Raw genomic sequence first — 13,005 nt, 5'->3', positions numbered from 1 at the left:
TTTACCAGTAGCTCCTGGTGTAACACTACATCTTGTAACCAAGTCTCCTAAAATAATAACAGTTATCCTTTGTTGCAATTAGAAATAAAATGGAAATGGTGATAAAATATGAACTGAATAATAATGATTTATCAGTTTTATCGATCATAGACTCATTGAAGTGGGCACTACATAGATTTGCATTTTTGCTGGAGATTTCCTGCCATCTGGAAACACTCCATCAAGTATGCCACTTTTCCGGCTCTTTCTATTTACTTGGAAACCTGATGATAAGAAAACTAGGTAATCAAATTATTAAACAAACATACAGATTGGGATCTGTGGTCTTTTAGTCAGTTATAATTACAGGGAACTTTTATCGACAAAGAAAAAATTGAAATATTGACTTTCAACCTTTTAAAAAAATGTACCTTTGATTTTCAGGAAGTTTTTTTCGTTTTAAAACATTCTTATCAACTAATAGAAGTTTCTTTATTGACAAAATCTTGCTTTAGTGATAATGATTGCAGTTACTAACAAAGTTTGTTCCATGTAACTGGCACTCCTGAACTATGGGAACAGTGACTGTTGTTGTTGTTCGAATTTAACAGCATCAGTATTGACCGACATTGTCCGCAACACCAGCCAAGATGAATCAACCAGCAGCACAACATAGTTCTAGTAAAAACAGTCAACGATTGTGATGTGTAAAATAATAAAATCAGGTAAATGTACACTAAAGGCTGGTTGTGAGTAGTAACAGAAGCGAGCTACTAACCAGTTATTAGCAAGCTACTACTAACCTGTTGCTAGCAAGTTACTACTAACCAGCTACTAGCAAGCTTCTTCTAAACAGCTACTGCTGTACTAGTGCTACTAATGCAGGAATAAAACGCTAAACTCACTTGTGATATACATGTATCTTTAACCCTCCGTGTTTCAGGGTTGTCGTAGGTGGTAGCAATTAATCACAAAACACTGATTTCTAGCCGATCAATGAGTTCTGTTCTTAGGATAACTATGAACTGCCATTTCACTAATTACATCTGGAAGTCCATGTAGCATTGCTCAAGATGGCGCTCAAATTGTCGCATGGAAGTTCGTTGGTTTAGATAGGCCAATGCCATTCCAGAGGTAGTATAAAGCTGTGGTCACACGATGGCCGAACCGACTTAGGTTTGGAGGTTGTTTCAGTTTGGCTAAGCCACATGTCACACGGCATCCGAAGTAACTTCACTTCCTAGATACTGTACTAGATTCGCTCTCAGGAAAGCACTTGCTAACGGACCACCTGATGAGTGGTATACATGGTTTGTTTGCTTTGCTGTATTGTTTACTCATAAGCAGTCGTACAATATAAAGTACAAGAAATATACATTGAATAATACAATATTGCATGACTAGCAGTACATAATTGCATAAGTGTGGTTTAAAAATTACCATGCAAATAGAATGTGACAAAGAATGCAGAAACAATAATATGACAGTAATACATGTGTACAAACTCACACAAGATTTTGCTTCCTTAGAGCCAAGAAACACATAGATAAACAGGTGCTACATTGCACATATATAATATAGATTCTGTAGCAGAAGCTAAAAAGAACAAAAGCAAACTTTAAAATACAGATACAAATTTAAAATACTACATGCATGATAAAATGCATTCATCACAGAACAGAATTAAAACACAAGAATAAAACAAGCATTATTTTATGTACTTACATAAATTGTATAGAAATATAAGTCCGGGTGACAGGCTACTGCTGTAGTAAGCAATTGCTACATTTTAAAATGAATAATATGTATAGATAAAATAGTTTAAAGTGTGTAAGCAGTAATTATAGATGCTTACACAGAGGTGTCTGACTGAGCACTGACTCAGTGACCTGATTTAACTGAGCGAGGCAGCCAAGAATGTTTTGTGGTAAAAATTGCTTCCTACCTAATGACAAAAACTTATGTCATGATTCATTTCAATGTTTGACCAACAAGCACAGTAAACTATCCCAACACAGATACCATACCCATGGAGACAGGACACTGTTTCATTGGAAGTTTTTATGTATTTGAGCTGAATAGTTCTATTGTAAACAAAAAATACTTGGAGGAACAATTATTAATTATAATTACGCAGCAAATTTGACAGAAAATCGTTCAGCTGCTCAAAATAAATCACTCGATACAAAGATGTTGCCAACTCTTCCCATCAACAAAATTATATTTTTTTGTTAGCATATGAATATTTTTCTACGCTGAGTACATAACAAACAAAAACAGTCTGTATCATAGTCTGTGGTTTTACATAAATAAATCAGTCAACGATTCTTCATCAGGATGAGTATGACACATTACTTCTACTTATCTACTTCTATTCTACACGAAAGAAAACCACACTCATCCTCTTACACATTTATGCAACACTAAGTGCAACATCTTGCATTTATGCAACACAATCACAAGCTACATTGTGCCTGAGTAAAGTCTGGCAAAATCATTTTACAATATATCATCATATGGCAATGGATGGCGTCTTTTAATTATTTTACTTATTTACCAACGAATTCCATATAGTTTTGCGCTCTCATTTGATTCAAAATGAAGGACCAGATATAGTTAATGACACCATTTTTTTGTGTAGTCTGGGTGAGCCTTGTCGTAAATTGCTCCATGTTGTTTAATTAACGAAATAAAAAGATCCTCCCATTTCTTTTTCAACTTTTCTCGCACACGTAAAGAAAAATGTGACGCGTGCTCACTAGAATTTTAACCAGCCAATAAGAGCAGTGGTTCAGCTACGAAATTACCAGCAGGACCGAAATAGTTTGTTTCGGCCAGAACTGTCTTCGGCCGAACAGTTTACAACTGACACCGACGTCATTTTGCGTCGTTTAGTTTGTTTCGGCTCTCGTGGGACCACCCATTAATTCAGTGGCTAACACCTTCACATGCACTGTATTTTTAATAATGTCAATGTTGTATATGCGTGCGTATGTCTCGTGCCCGTTCGTATTGCAGGTTCTTAGGTTACTCATGCCAGTCTGGCATTGAGGTTACACGTCAAGTACGTGGGCCTATAATAGGAGTCGACCATGTGGACGGCAACAGAACTTTATGCACATGTGACGGACTGCAGACAAGGCTTTTCCCGTGTGGAACAATTGGTGAGTGTATATATTTAACAGTCGGGGAAAATAACATCTTCCCTCCAAATCAACATGGCTCTCGCAAAATCCATGGGTCCGAGAAACGGCTGATTAAACTGGTGACTGATATTATGGACAATTTGAACAATGGTCTGGAGACAGATGCCAGTGTGCTAAATTTCAGCAAGGCGTTTGACAAGGTCAACCACAATAAACTGTTGTTAAAACTGGCCCAATATGGGTTAGTCACCAGATCATATCTTGGGTTCAGGACTTCCTGAGCGGCCGCACACAGAGAGTGGTTGTGGAGGAGGAGGAGTCTGCTGAGGCTGCAGTGACATCTGGTGTGTCTCAGGGCTCTGTGATCGGCCCAACGCGTTTCATATATTACATCAATAATCTTCCGGACAGCCTGAGCACGCAATGCAGGCTGTTTGCTGATGACACCATTGTGTGCAACACTTTTAATAATGTTTCATCTCTACAGGCCAACTCAGACAAACCGGGAGAGTGGGAAGACAATGGGATATGGAATTTCATCCTGCTAAATGCCAGCTCATCACCTTTTCTCGGAAGAGAGTTCCTACTGATAATCAAGTCTACCTGCACAACACCACTACACCCAAAGCTGAAAGCATCAAATACCTTGATGTGACACTCGACCATAAAATTTAGTGGCACTCCCATATCAAAGGCACCGCCAACAAAGCAAACTTCACCTTGAGTTTTATCCGCCACAAAATCCTCACAACATCAGAAAAGGTTAAAGTGACTGCGTACAAACAGCTTGTGCTTCCTTTGCTGGAATATGCCTCGGCATCTTGGGATCCTACACCAAATAGTGCCTCTGACAAACTGGAAGCTGTTCAAAGGCGAGTGGTGCGTCTAATCTGTGGTGTTACGAGAAGTGATAAAAAGACCAGTACCACCAATCTCCTCCAGCGGTTGCAGCAGCTACCACTGTCCGAACGTCGATCTGAGAGACGACTTAAGATCTTTAGTCAATATCACCACTCAAACTCGGTAGTGTTGGATCGATACGTCAAACGTTCTAGTTTCCGCTCATCGCGTAGACATTTGCACCAGTACTTCATACCACAGTTCAACACGCTACACCATCAGCGCTTATTCTTCATTCGTACAGCAAGAGCATGGAACTTACTGCCGTCCAATAGCAATCTTTTGGTTGCCGCCTGACGCCTAGTTTGCCCGTATTGCAATATAACTCCAACTTTGTTGCCGACTGAAAAATATTAAATCAATACTGATACAATGTTTCCCAAATCACAGCTTATACTGGTGAATTGCGGCACATGTTCTTAGTGTCGCACTGCCGATCAGGCTTGCGTTCTGCTGACGAATGCCACGTGAAATGCATTTGTTTCATTTGCTTACTGTGAATACTGTTTAGGCAAAATTTGTCTGAATAAAATAATACACATAATAACAAAATTTATTTCTGCAGTCACATATGTTAGTGCTTTCTCTTATTTTCATGCATAACGCAAAATTGTTTTTGGCAAAAGTATGAAAATTCTACCTCTACCGTCTCTGGTATAATGCTGCTATGCATGCGTAGATGATTTTATTAGTGGCCATTGATCATTTATTCTCTCATTTCGCTAAAGTAAGAACGCTTGCGTATATCTACACAGCTACTACAGATATACGCAAGTGTTCAGCCTGTGTACACCTGTAGCAGATATGCAATGTATTATTATCAGCTTCTTAAGTGAGTTTAGCTCTTTAGTAAACAAGGTTGGCTGGACATTTTTACAGTTTGCTTTTTTTTAAGTAAAAAACCAGTAATTACCAGTTTGGTAGCCTAACCAATGATCAAAATGTTCACAACCATTGTTCATGTCGATATTTCGGGCTCTTAAGAAGGCACTCACATCTTTCAACAGCAATACAAGTTAAGAGCTCCTACTCTCACTTCCTTCAAGCAACCTTGTGCACAGCTTCACACTAGCGAGAATAGATTGATTTATATGATTGACCTAGATTGGCCTAAATGGTTGTGGACTAGCCAGCAGTTTGTTTAAAAATTAGCTGATTGTATTAGCCACTCCATTTGCTCCGGCTATCAGTTTCCACATTACTGCCTGGCCGGTTTCCCTTGGCAATGGGCCAAGCAGTAAGGTGTAGGTTTCAAAGTGTAGGTTATTGATTAGTTACTACCTCTTGTCATGCGCGCATGCACGCTGACGTGACTAACAACTTCAAAGTTGCCCTTGTGTTAACAAAAAGCTCAAGCATCAAATAACTCCCAACCACAAGCGATCACATGCATTTTACATGGCTATCGAGATGTTTTTGGGGTTTAGGAAGTATCATTCCAATGTTTCTACGTTTCTACAAAAATCAGTTTCAAGTTTGCTTTTGTTGTCAAATTTTCTTTTTCAGTATGTATGGGATTACCTACATGTATGTTCTTTTTATTGATTAGCACAATACGCGTAATGATTTTAGTTGAGGTTTTTAGTTATACCAACTATTCGGTCAATGTTGGTTCGGACACTAGTAGAAGCTTGAAGCGCTAATCAAAGTTTATATTAATAATAAGTAGAATGATATATTTTCATTTCTATAAGTTCAACTCTTCACCTACAAAAACTAACAACATTTTAGAATAATAATCATAACATATATAATGATAGTAATTATCATAATGTATTAATAATTATTATTTGTTATGTATTTTGATATTTTCTTGACTCACTGGTTAACGTACCATCATTTTGTGTGCCATATGTTCCATCAATTAAATAGACCGCGTTTATCTCTCACAGGCAGGCTTGGGTTATTTTTGCGTTGATGTCTGTCATGGTTGATGCAAGCAGATAGTGCTAGCGTTAGAATCTGCTCTTCTATTGTATCCAGCATATGAAAATGGAAATTTTACTGCTAGAAATGCACTTGTTTGATTTGGGTAATCATTTCAAGGTATTCCATTGGTGAAGCAATGTGAGTTTGATGATTTGGCCACTACTAGTATTACTAGAACACTTTAACCCTTTGCGAAATAGGTGGATGAACTGCATGTGTTTGGGCCTCTCACTCAGTGCAAGGCTCAGAGTATTGATGTTTTAGGCATCACAAACTGTATAGCATGAATTCGGAGATGCGAAAAATATGGTGATATGAGGTCGGAGTGCTTTTGTCTTCAAAGATGCCCAACTGAAAAAAGGTCTGATGGACTATGCTTGAAGGTAAATTAGTATGTGCCATTAATTTCCGAAATGACAAAAGCATAAATAGTGAACATGACCACAAGCAAAACTGATGATGCAGTGGCTTGTAACAGAAGTAAAAAGTCTCTCAAATTCTTGCTTGTGTAATTCAGAGCTAATTCTGTACAATTGACCTAGTGGCAAACAGAGCAAAAGGTTAGACACATGATCATAAACTTCAGTAAAAGGGCACCTTCGATGATGTTTTGTAGTTACTATAAAAGGCGATTGTGAAAGTGGTCCGCACTCACAAGTGGCATTCAACATAGACACAGATGCTGCTTATGTTGCCTTTGAGCTCTTAGCTTCTGCCCCCAACTCAGAAACCTTAGCACCCATATTCGCCTCAGCACAATTGATTTGTGATTATATGCATAGCAAGGAATAAATAGTGCTGAGAAAACTGTGTTATTTGTGAGAAATGGAAGCATCACTAAACCCTTAAGAGGCTCAGACAGATGCTGATTAGCGTTGGCACCAATCAGAGGGGAGCTAACAAGTCAGCCTGTATCACAACGAAAGTCCCTACTTTTCAATTGGACTCATCATAGACATGCGCAGGCGGAGTTATGATTCAAATCGTCATCTCAAGAGAGCTTTACTAGAACTGAGACAAGCTGGCTTAATTTGAAAAACATTTCTATTTGTGAATTGAAATTATTGTCAATAAAGTACTATATATATATATAACTGGCCGCATGTAAAGACAGTGAACTCCACCATATAAGATTAATATGATCTGGGATTGGAATAATAGTGAAAATGTAGAAGGACATAAGTGAAAACATCAAAATTTTACGTACGTGCATATTAAAGAATAGCAACAAAATAGTACAGTTACTATAGTAATATAATTACTTATTCAATGATTAGCATCTGCAATAAAATGTAACATTATTATGTATAGTACTGTCTGGAGTTCTTACCTTTAAGACAGACGTAACAGGCTCACAACGGTGTGGCAGAGAGACATAACAGCAACGCATTTGCACTAGACTTTTGTGACATAACATAAACTTTTAATTTACCTCAATCAATATTGTAACTATATCTTTATTCTGTTCAATGTTATATTTCTACTAATTGATGAAATAAATACACATACATATAAATACCATCTTCAAACACAGAAAGCACCACATAGATGCACATCCAGTTAGAATAGTGGTACCTTCTAGGCTGTCATTACACACAGACAAGACGCGAATGACATGCTAAACACAAACCATGAGGGGTGCGGAGTGTGGAACTAACTACAAAAACAAGTTGTTGAGTTTCCTTTACACTAAAGGAGCCAGCAAAAAAATAAAAGGAATGCCTGCTGCAAAGTTGAGCGTGAGACAACTTCCAAATCAAGAAATGTGTCTACCCACACAAATTGTGGTCAATTTCTGCAAAAGATGAAGTTGAGCTGCCCTACAATCAATGACTTGTGATTCTGGTGTTGGAGCAGCCTTCCTATTACTCTGCCTGAGGACGGAGCTGACACTTTCCGTGTGAAAATTTAATTTGCTAAACCATTGCATCAAGCATCAATAGAGAAGAAAGAGTTTGTAAAAAATCATACAAAACCATCGTATGATCTGGCTAAGCCAGACGACATGCAGAAATATAAAGAGTTGATGACATAAAATCAGAGATAAGACATTTAAGATGAGGAGATAACCAAAAGCAGATAAAGCAACAGTGATAAACAACTCTGGTACAACTCTGGGAAGGAATAAACTGCCTTGTATTGGATGAACTGTTCATAAAAGTATCACATCTCAGTTTCTGATAGAGCTTAGTTGTATGACCAGGGTGCCAGAGATATGAGTAGCAAGTAGGTTGGCAACAAGAAATTATATTATTTCCATAAACAAAAAGGACAGAATGATATATATGTGTATAACAAATGAGTGAGTTGAACAAACTTAAGACAACTAGAGAAGGTTATTGCAAGTGAAAGGTTCTTAGTCTAGCACAGGAGCCGGTTTTACCAGGTTTCTGTACAGCATTCCACGGCGATTCCTGTACTAATCCATCATCCTCTTCTTCCAACTTCGTACTTTCTCCAACCGAATCTTTTCTTTTGGACTTCTTAGTCTTTGCTGAAGAGTTGGAATGTTTTGACTTGGTCGATTTTATTGAATGAATTTTGAATCAAGCGTCAATTGCTTATCTCCGGCGTCTGAAAGTCCTGAAATCAACAGGTTTGTCCTCTGAGCGACACACTAGCGCAACGAAACACAATTATAAAACTATTTTTAAAGATGTCTGCAAGCAATAATTATAGGGAGTCATTTTATCTACCTTATGTGGTACTAAAGCCTCGCACTTGACTAGGTTCTTTCTGTCAAAGCAAACGATTATCCTACACAATGTCTCGTCGAGCAGTAAACAGGCAAAACTGTTACTTAATACATAACCACATCTTAGTAACAGCCTAACTAATGTTAACACATTAACTATCATGTACAACTCAGCCTATCGCAACAACCGAACTAATCTTAACATGTCAACTAAGGACAGCGGCTAAATGTTCACAAATATCCCAACTACCGTAATAAAATTAAATTGTCATAGGGTTATACCAAAGCTGGGAAGAGAAGGGTTGGGAGAAGGTGTCTAGCACTTCCTTTTTCCAACTTTTGCGCTGAGTGTGCTAGTACCAGACTTTGTCTTTTTTGTTGCGCGAGTTGACTGGGTGCTTGGTTTGCTATCCAGTGGTTCATTGACTTGAGGTATGGGCATAACGTCTGCTAGCTAAGCGGCGAGAAGAAATTTAAAACTATGAACGCCAAAGAAATTTTTATTACATCAAGTTTAAAATAAAGGTTTGCTTTCAAGTCTGCGCATCAGAATCCAAATTTATTAAATTAGCAAATGTTGTAATGAAGGATAAATTTTCTCTCCCTCCTTGGCAAACCAATATGCACCAATATGCGAGTAAATTGACATACGAGCTCAATCCTAGAAGACATTAAGCTTGTAAGTCGAAGTATATGACTATGTTTGTTTGAAGGCTAGAGAGACCGTCCTCATTTAACTGATAAAAAGATTTAATTAAAAGATTAAAGTGTTTTCTAACACAATGCATATACAGTTGTGATGGATTTACTGAGCTTTTTCTAATTATCCAAAGTGTTCAACTATTCTCGGATTAGCCCAAAAGCCATGGATTAACACCCGGCCCTTGCTATATAAGCAAAGGCGCTCCAGTGTTAAGCAGGATGGGTAAGGATATGCAGGAGAAAATACCCTAATGAGAGATAACAAAGAGCACATAGCAAGTGATACAGACTACGAACGACAGAACTAAGGAATGAGAATTACGTTCTTAATGTTCATTAAGAACAGCCTGGTAACATTAACCTACCTTTATGCAGTTTTGTATATATGTGTCATGATCACAGAAACCATGGTCAAGTTGGGATTATAAGATTTAGAGTAATCTGCATTAACAGAAGGAGAAAATTCTCAGTTATTTTGCAAAAATTTTTTTGATTCTAGCTTAAATACAGCAGATTTTATGGTCAATAAACTGAATGCATGTTTACCATCAGTGCGAAAACATAGTTCTGAGAAAACCGGTGTTAAAGTCTGAGAAACGAAAACCGATGCACAGTCTTGCTTACATTTCAAAACGTCATAGCAACCAATATTAAGAGGTTGTGATATTTATCTAGATTTTTGTCTTTATATCAAAAACATTATGCTGAATTTAAAAATCTAAACATATTTTTGCTGCTTGTCATAGAAATGGCTGTATATCTATAAGAAAATGTATTACTTAAGTTCGCAGATATTAAAAACGGCTTGGTAGTGCCGCGGTACCGGTAGCACAACCGTAGTATGATCAACAGAATGTTTAAAAAAATAATAACAGTAACATATTGCACATCATCGGTCACTCTATACTTTGATCTTGCAAATTCGAATAATATTTCTTATAATCAAATCATATAAAATCGAATAATTATTCTTATAATTAAATATTGTAAAAATCTTATAAGAATGGTTAAGAATATATCATGGTCAATCCCTTTACTTACACTGCTTTTGGCATCAATTGGAATACCAAAGTACTTATTATAAGTGTCCAAAATGTTAGAACTATCCTTCAAATCGGCAAAAAAGAAACGATTACGTTTTTCGGACGCCATTTTTTAGTACTTCCTGTTTAGCATAGCAACGGTTTTAAGGGTTTTTTCTGAGGTTTTAGGACATTTATTATCTAAACTGACTTCAGATTCAGAAAGATCACTCTTTGATTGGTCCTGAAACACGTGTTACAAAAATTATAAATTCAGTTAGTGCAACTTTAAAGTCGAATAACTCAACTTTGTGATTTGCGACTTAACCACGGTTTCTGCGACCGCGACCCATATAATGTATATATATCTTAACATTCTTACATTTACAAGTGTAACTGTCTGGGTATTACTTGTAACTCATTTCAGCATTACGCTTGATTGTAGTGAATTGTATCTAATTGTTCTATCTTTGATGCTTATAGAGCTTGTGTAAATAAAGAGCCTTATCCACAAGACAAATTGCTTGCAGCAATTACAGTTGCGCATGAGAGCTATTACTCATTCGGTGCAAGACAACTTGTACGCAGAACCCACTCGCAAGTGGCTAGTCAGCGCTGGCTTCCACAACACAATTATACACGCACAACTGGCTATTTGACAAGGCACAACAAAAAAACCATAGCAGCATACCAGATATTGTGGCAAATAGCATAACATCAACTCTGTCTTATCAATATATAATAAGTACTGCATTGAGGTTAGTATTTTAATAGAACGGATTAACCTAATCTATGTAATATTAGCAATTGACAAATTGAACTTAACATCTAAACTAGAGCAGTCTAAATGAACAAAAATACTAACCTTGTCATCGGTTTTTTTCTTTGGAAACACTCTCTTTCTCTTTTTTTTGCCAAAGACAAAGGCCTTTCCCATGATGATAAATGTTACAATAGTACAATTAAATTAAATAGCGTGATAGTGTGCGTGAGCACGTAGTTATCAATTTTGTTCGGTGATCGGAGGAATATTTATTACGATGGCGACCAGACCGAGCGATTACCTGGTTAAAAAGAAAGTCAGCCAATCAGAAGTTTATATCTTCGCGCTTCTGGAAAGACTGAGACACTCTTAGTCGCCTAATTACTGTGTGGATTCGCTAGCGTACCGCAAGATTTTATGCAAATAATTATGTCGAAATAGTGTGATGGGAATCTTGTGATGGGGTTTTAATAGGTATTTTATGACTGCGAAATCAAAGTGGTTTCTGCCAATAATATGTACATACACTGAGTGAGCACATTCTACTCCATACAGTTGTTTGAAAAGGGTTTCTGAACGACACTTTTGGTTCGAAAGGCGACAACTTCAGAAAGAAGGGCGACACAGCAGATGGAAAGGCGACAACACCGGACGCATTAATTCAAGTCCTGTCGTGTAGTTGTTGTTCATATGCAGGCGTCTTTTGCGCGCCTGGCTATATTACAGAAACATGCTAAGGAAGCCAGCTAGACTTTAGCCACTGTACAAGGCAAAGCCTCTCACACAGGCTTGCATGATTATGTAGCTGTCTCAGCTTATTGAAGTCCCCAAGTATATATATACCAGAATGAATTAGCGAGCATTCTTCTTCCTGTTTCGAGCTAGTGAAGGCGTGATGAGTGCTTATAAAACGGTTGTGATTTAGTAGTGAATACTAACAAGACACCAAGTTTATTGATGCCTGTACTATGAAAAATGTACTAAAGATCGGAAATCTTTAGTACATTTTTCACCCATTGCTCTCTTGTTGTATAGAGGTATGAACGAATCCAGATAGCATAATGGAGAAACGCCTAAACACGGGAGACACTACAGTGAGCATGACACATAATACATTAGAGAACCAGCAATAAAAACAGTCATTATATAGTCATTTACAAGCAGCTTAGAAACATCCTGTGGAAGTTGCTTCTGAAGAAAGAGACATCAATTGACCTGCCAAAAAACCATTGAAAGATATTAGACTTGTGCGACACGACCAAGATAATTGGAGTTAGTTATCATTTCCAATCATTATACTCTCATGACATACTTGAGACAAGTTCACTCAATTGCTAACCCTCTTCAAAAAAGAATAGAACTTGATCGCCTAAACACCTTCTCGCAGGCTAACAGAGTCATCTATTAAAAAGAACGTCAACGATTCAGCGTCTCTCTATCTATCAGTGTATCTATCTCTCCTTCCTGAAAGACCTGCTGAAACTCCCTCCGCCTGCTGAGGCACGTTCTTCTGCCTCTGAAGCCTCCCTCCTTCCCTCTGGAGCCTCTATTTTTTTCCTACCTTTGGAGCCTCCTTCTCCATCATCAGCTGATCCTCTTCTACTTCCCTATCTCAACTACCAAGCCTCTACATATAAGAACTGTCATGACTCTCATTCGACTACCGAAACTTGCAGCCGTACGAGACCGAGCAAGTAAACATGGACAACAGTCCAAGTAAGGGTGTAACTTTTATTGGCTATTTTTCCCTTTTGTCATTAATATTATTGTTTAGAATTTTGTTATCTGTGTATTTTAATTGTTGGACTTGTAGAATAAAGAAATACATTTTACTGGTAAATATCAGTACTTCTTACGATAGCTTAACAC

At 37.5% G+C, this 13,005-nt stretch overlaps 1 protein-coding gene and 1 long non-coding RNA gene across 2 annotated transcripts; one reads left to right on the top strand and one right to left on the bottom strand.

Moving 5' to 3' along the window:
* The first annotated feature begins 3,071 nt into the window (after positions 1-3,071).
* Positions 3,072-4,322, top strand: LOC137402228 (uncharacterized). Its single transcript, XM_068088726.1, has 3 exons — positions 3,072-3,143; positions 3,397-3,576; positions 3,801-4,322. Exons 1-3 carry the CDS (start codon positions 3,072-3,074, stop codon positions 4,320-4,322), a joined length of 774 nt encoding a protein of 257 aa, XP_067944827.1.
* Positions 4,323-8,181: 3,859 nt separating this feature from the next.
* On the bottom strand, positions 8,182-11,465 carry LOC137401767 (uncharacterized). Its single transcript, XR_010979390.1, has 3 exons — positions 11,239-11,465; positions 8,932-9,103; positions 8,182-8,537 (listed from the first exon to the last, which is right to left on the bottom strand). It is a non-coding gene; the product is annotated as an uncharacterized lncRNA (long non-coding RNA).
* Positions 11,466-13,005: the final 1,540 nt, after the last annotated feature.

Source organism: Watersipora subatra, chromosome 8 (genome assembly GCF_963576615.1).
Source record: "Watersipora subatra chromosome 8, tzWatSuba1.1, whole genome shotgun sequence".
Taxonomy (NCBI): domain Eukaryota; kingdom Metazoa; phylum Bryozoa; class Gymnolaemata; order Cheilostomatida; family Watersiporidae; genus Watersipora; species Watersipora subatra.
Note: the sequence above shows the minus strand (reverse complement) of the source record. Positions and strands in the feature narration are given on the sequence as shown.

What these genes read in the sequence shown, in the direction of transcription:
- LOC137402228 (XM_068088726.1), top strand. Translation starts at nt 3,072, where the DNA reads ATGTGGACGGCAACAGAACTTTATGCACATGTGACGGACTGCAGACAA. An exon ending in TTTCCCGTGTGGAACAATTG is followed by an intron (nt 3,144 to 3,396) that starts GTGAGTGTATAT and finishes TCTTGGGTTCAG; the next exon opens with GACTTCCTGAGCGGCCGCAC. An exon ending in TGTTTGCTGATGACACCATT is followed by an intron (nt 3,577 to 3,800) that starts GTGTGCAACACT and finishes CATAAAATTTAG; the next exon opens with TGGCACTCCCATATCAAAGG.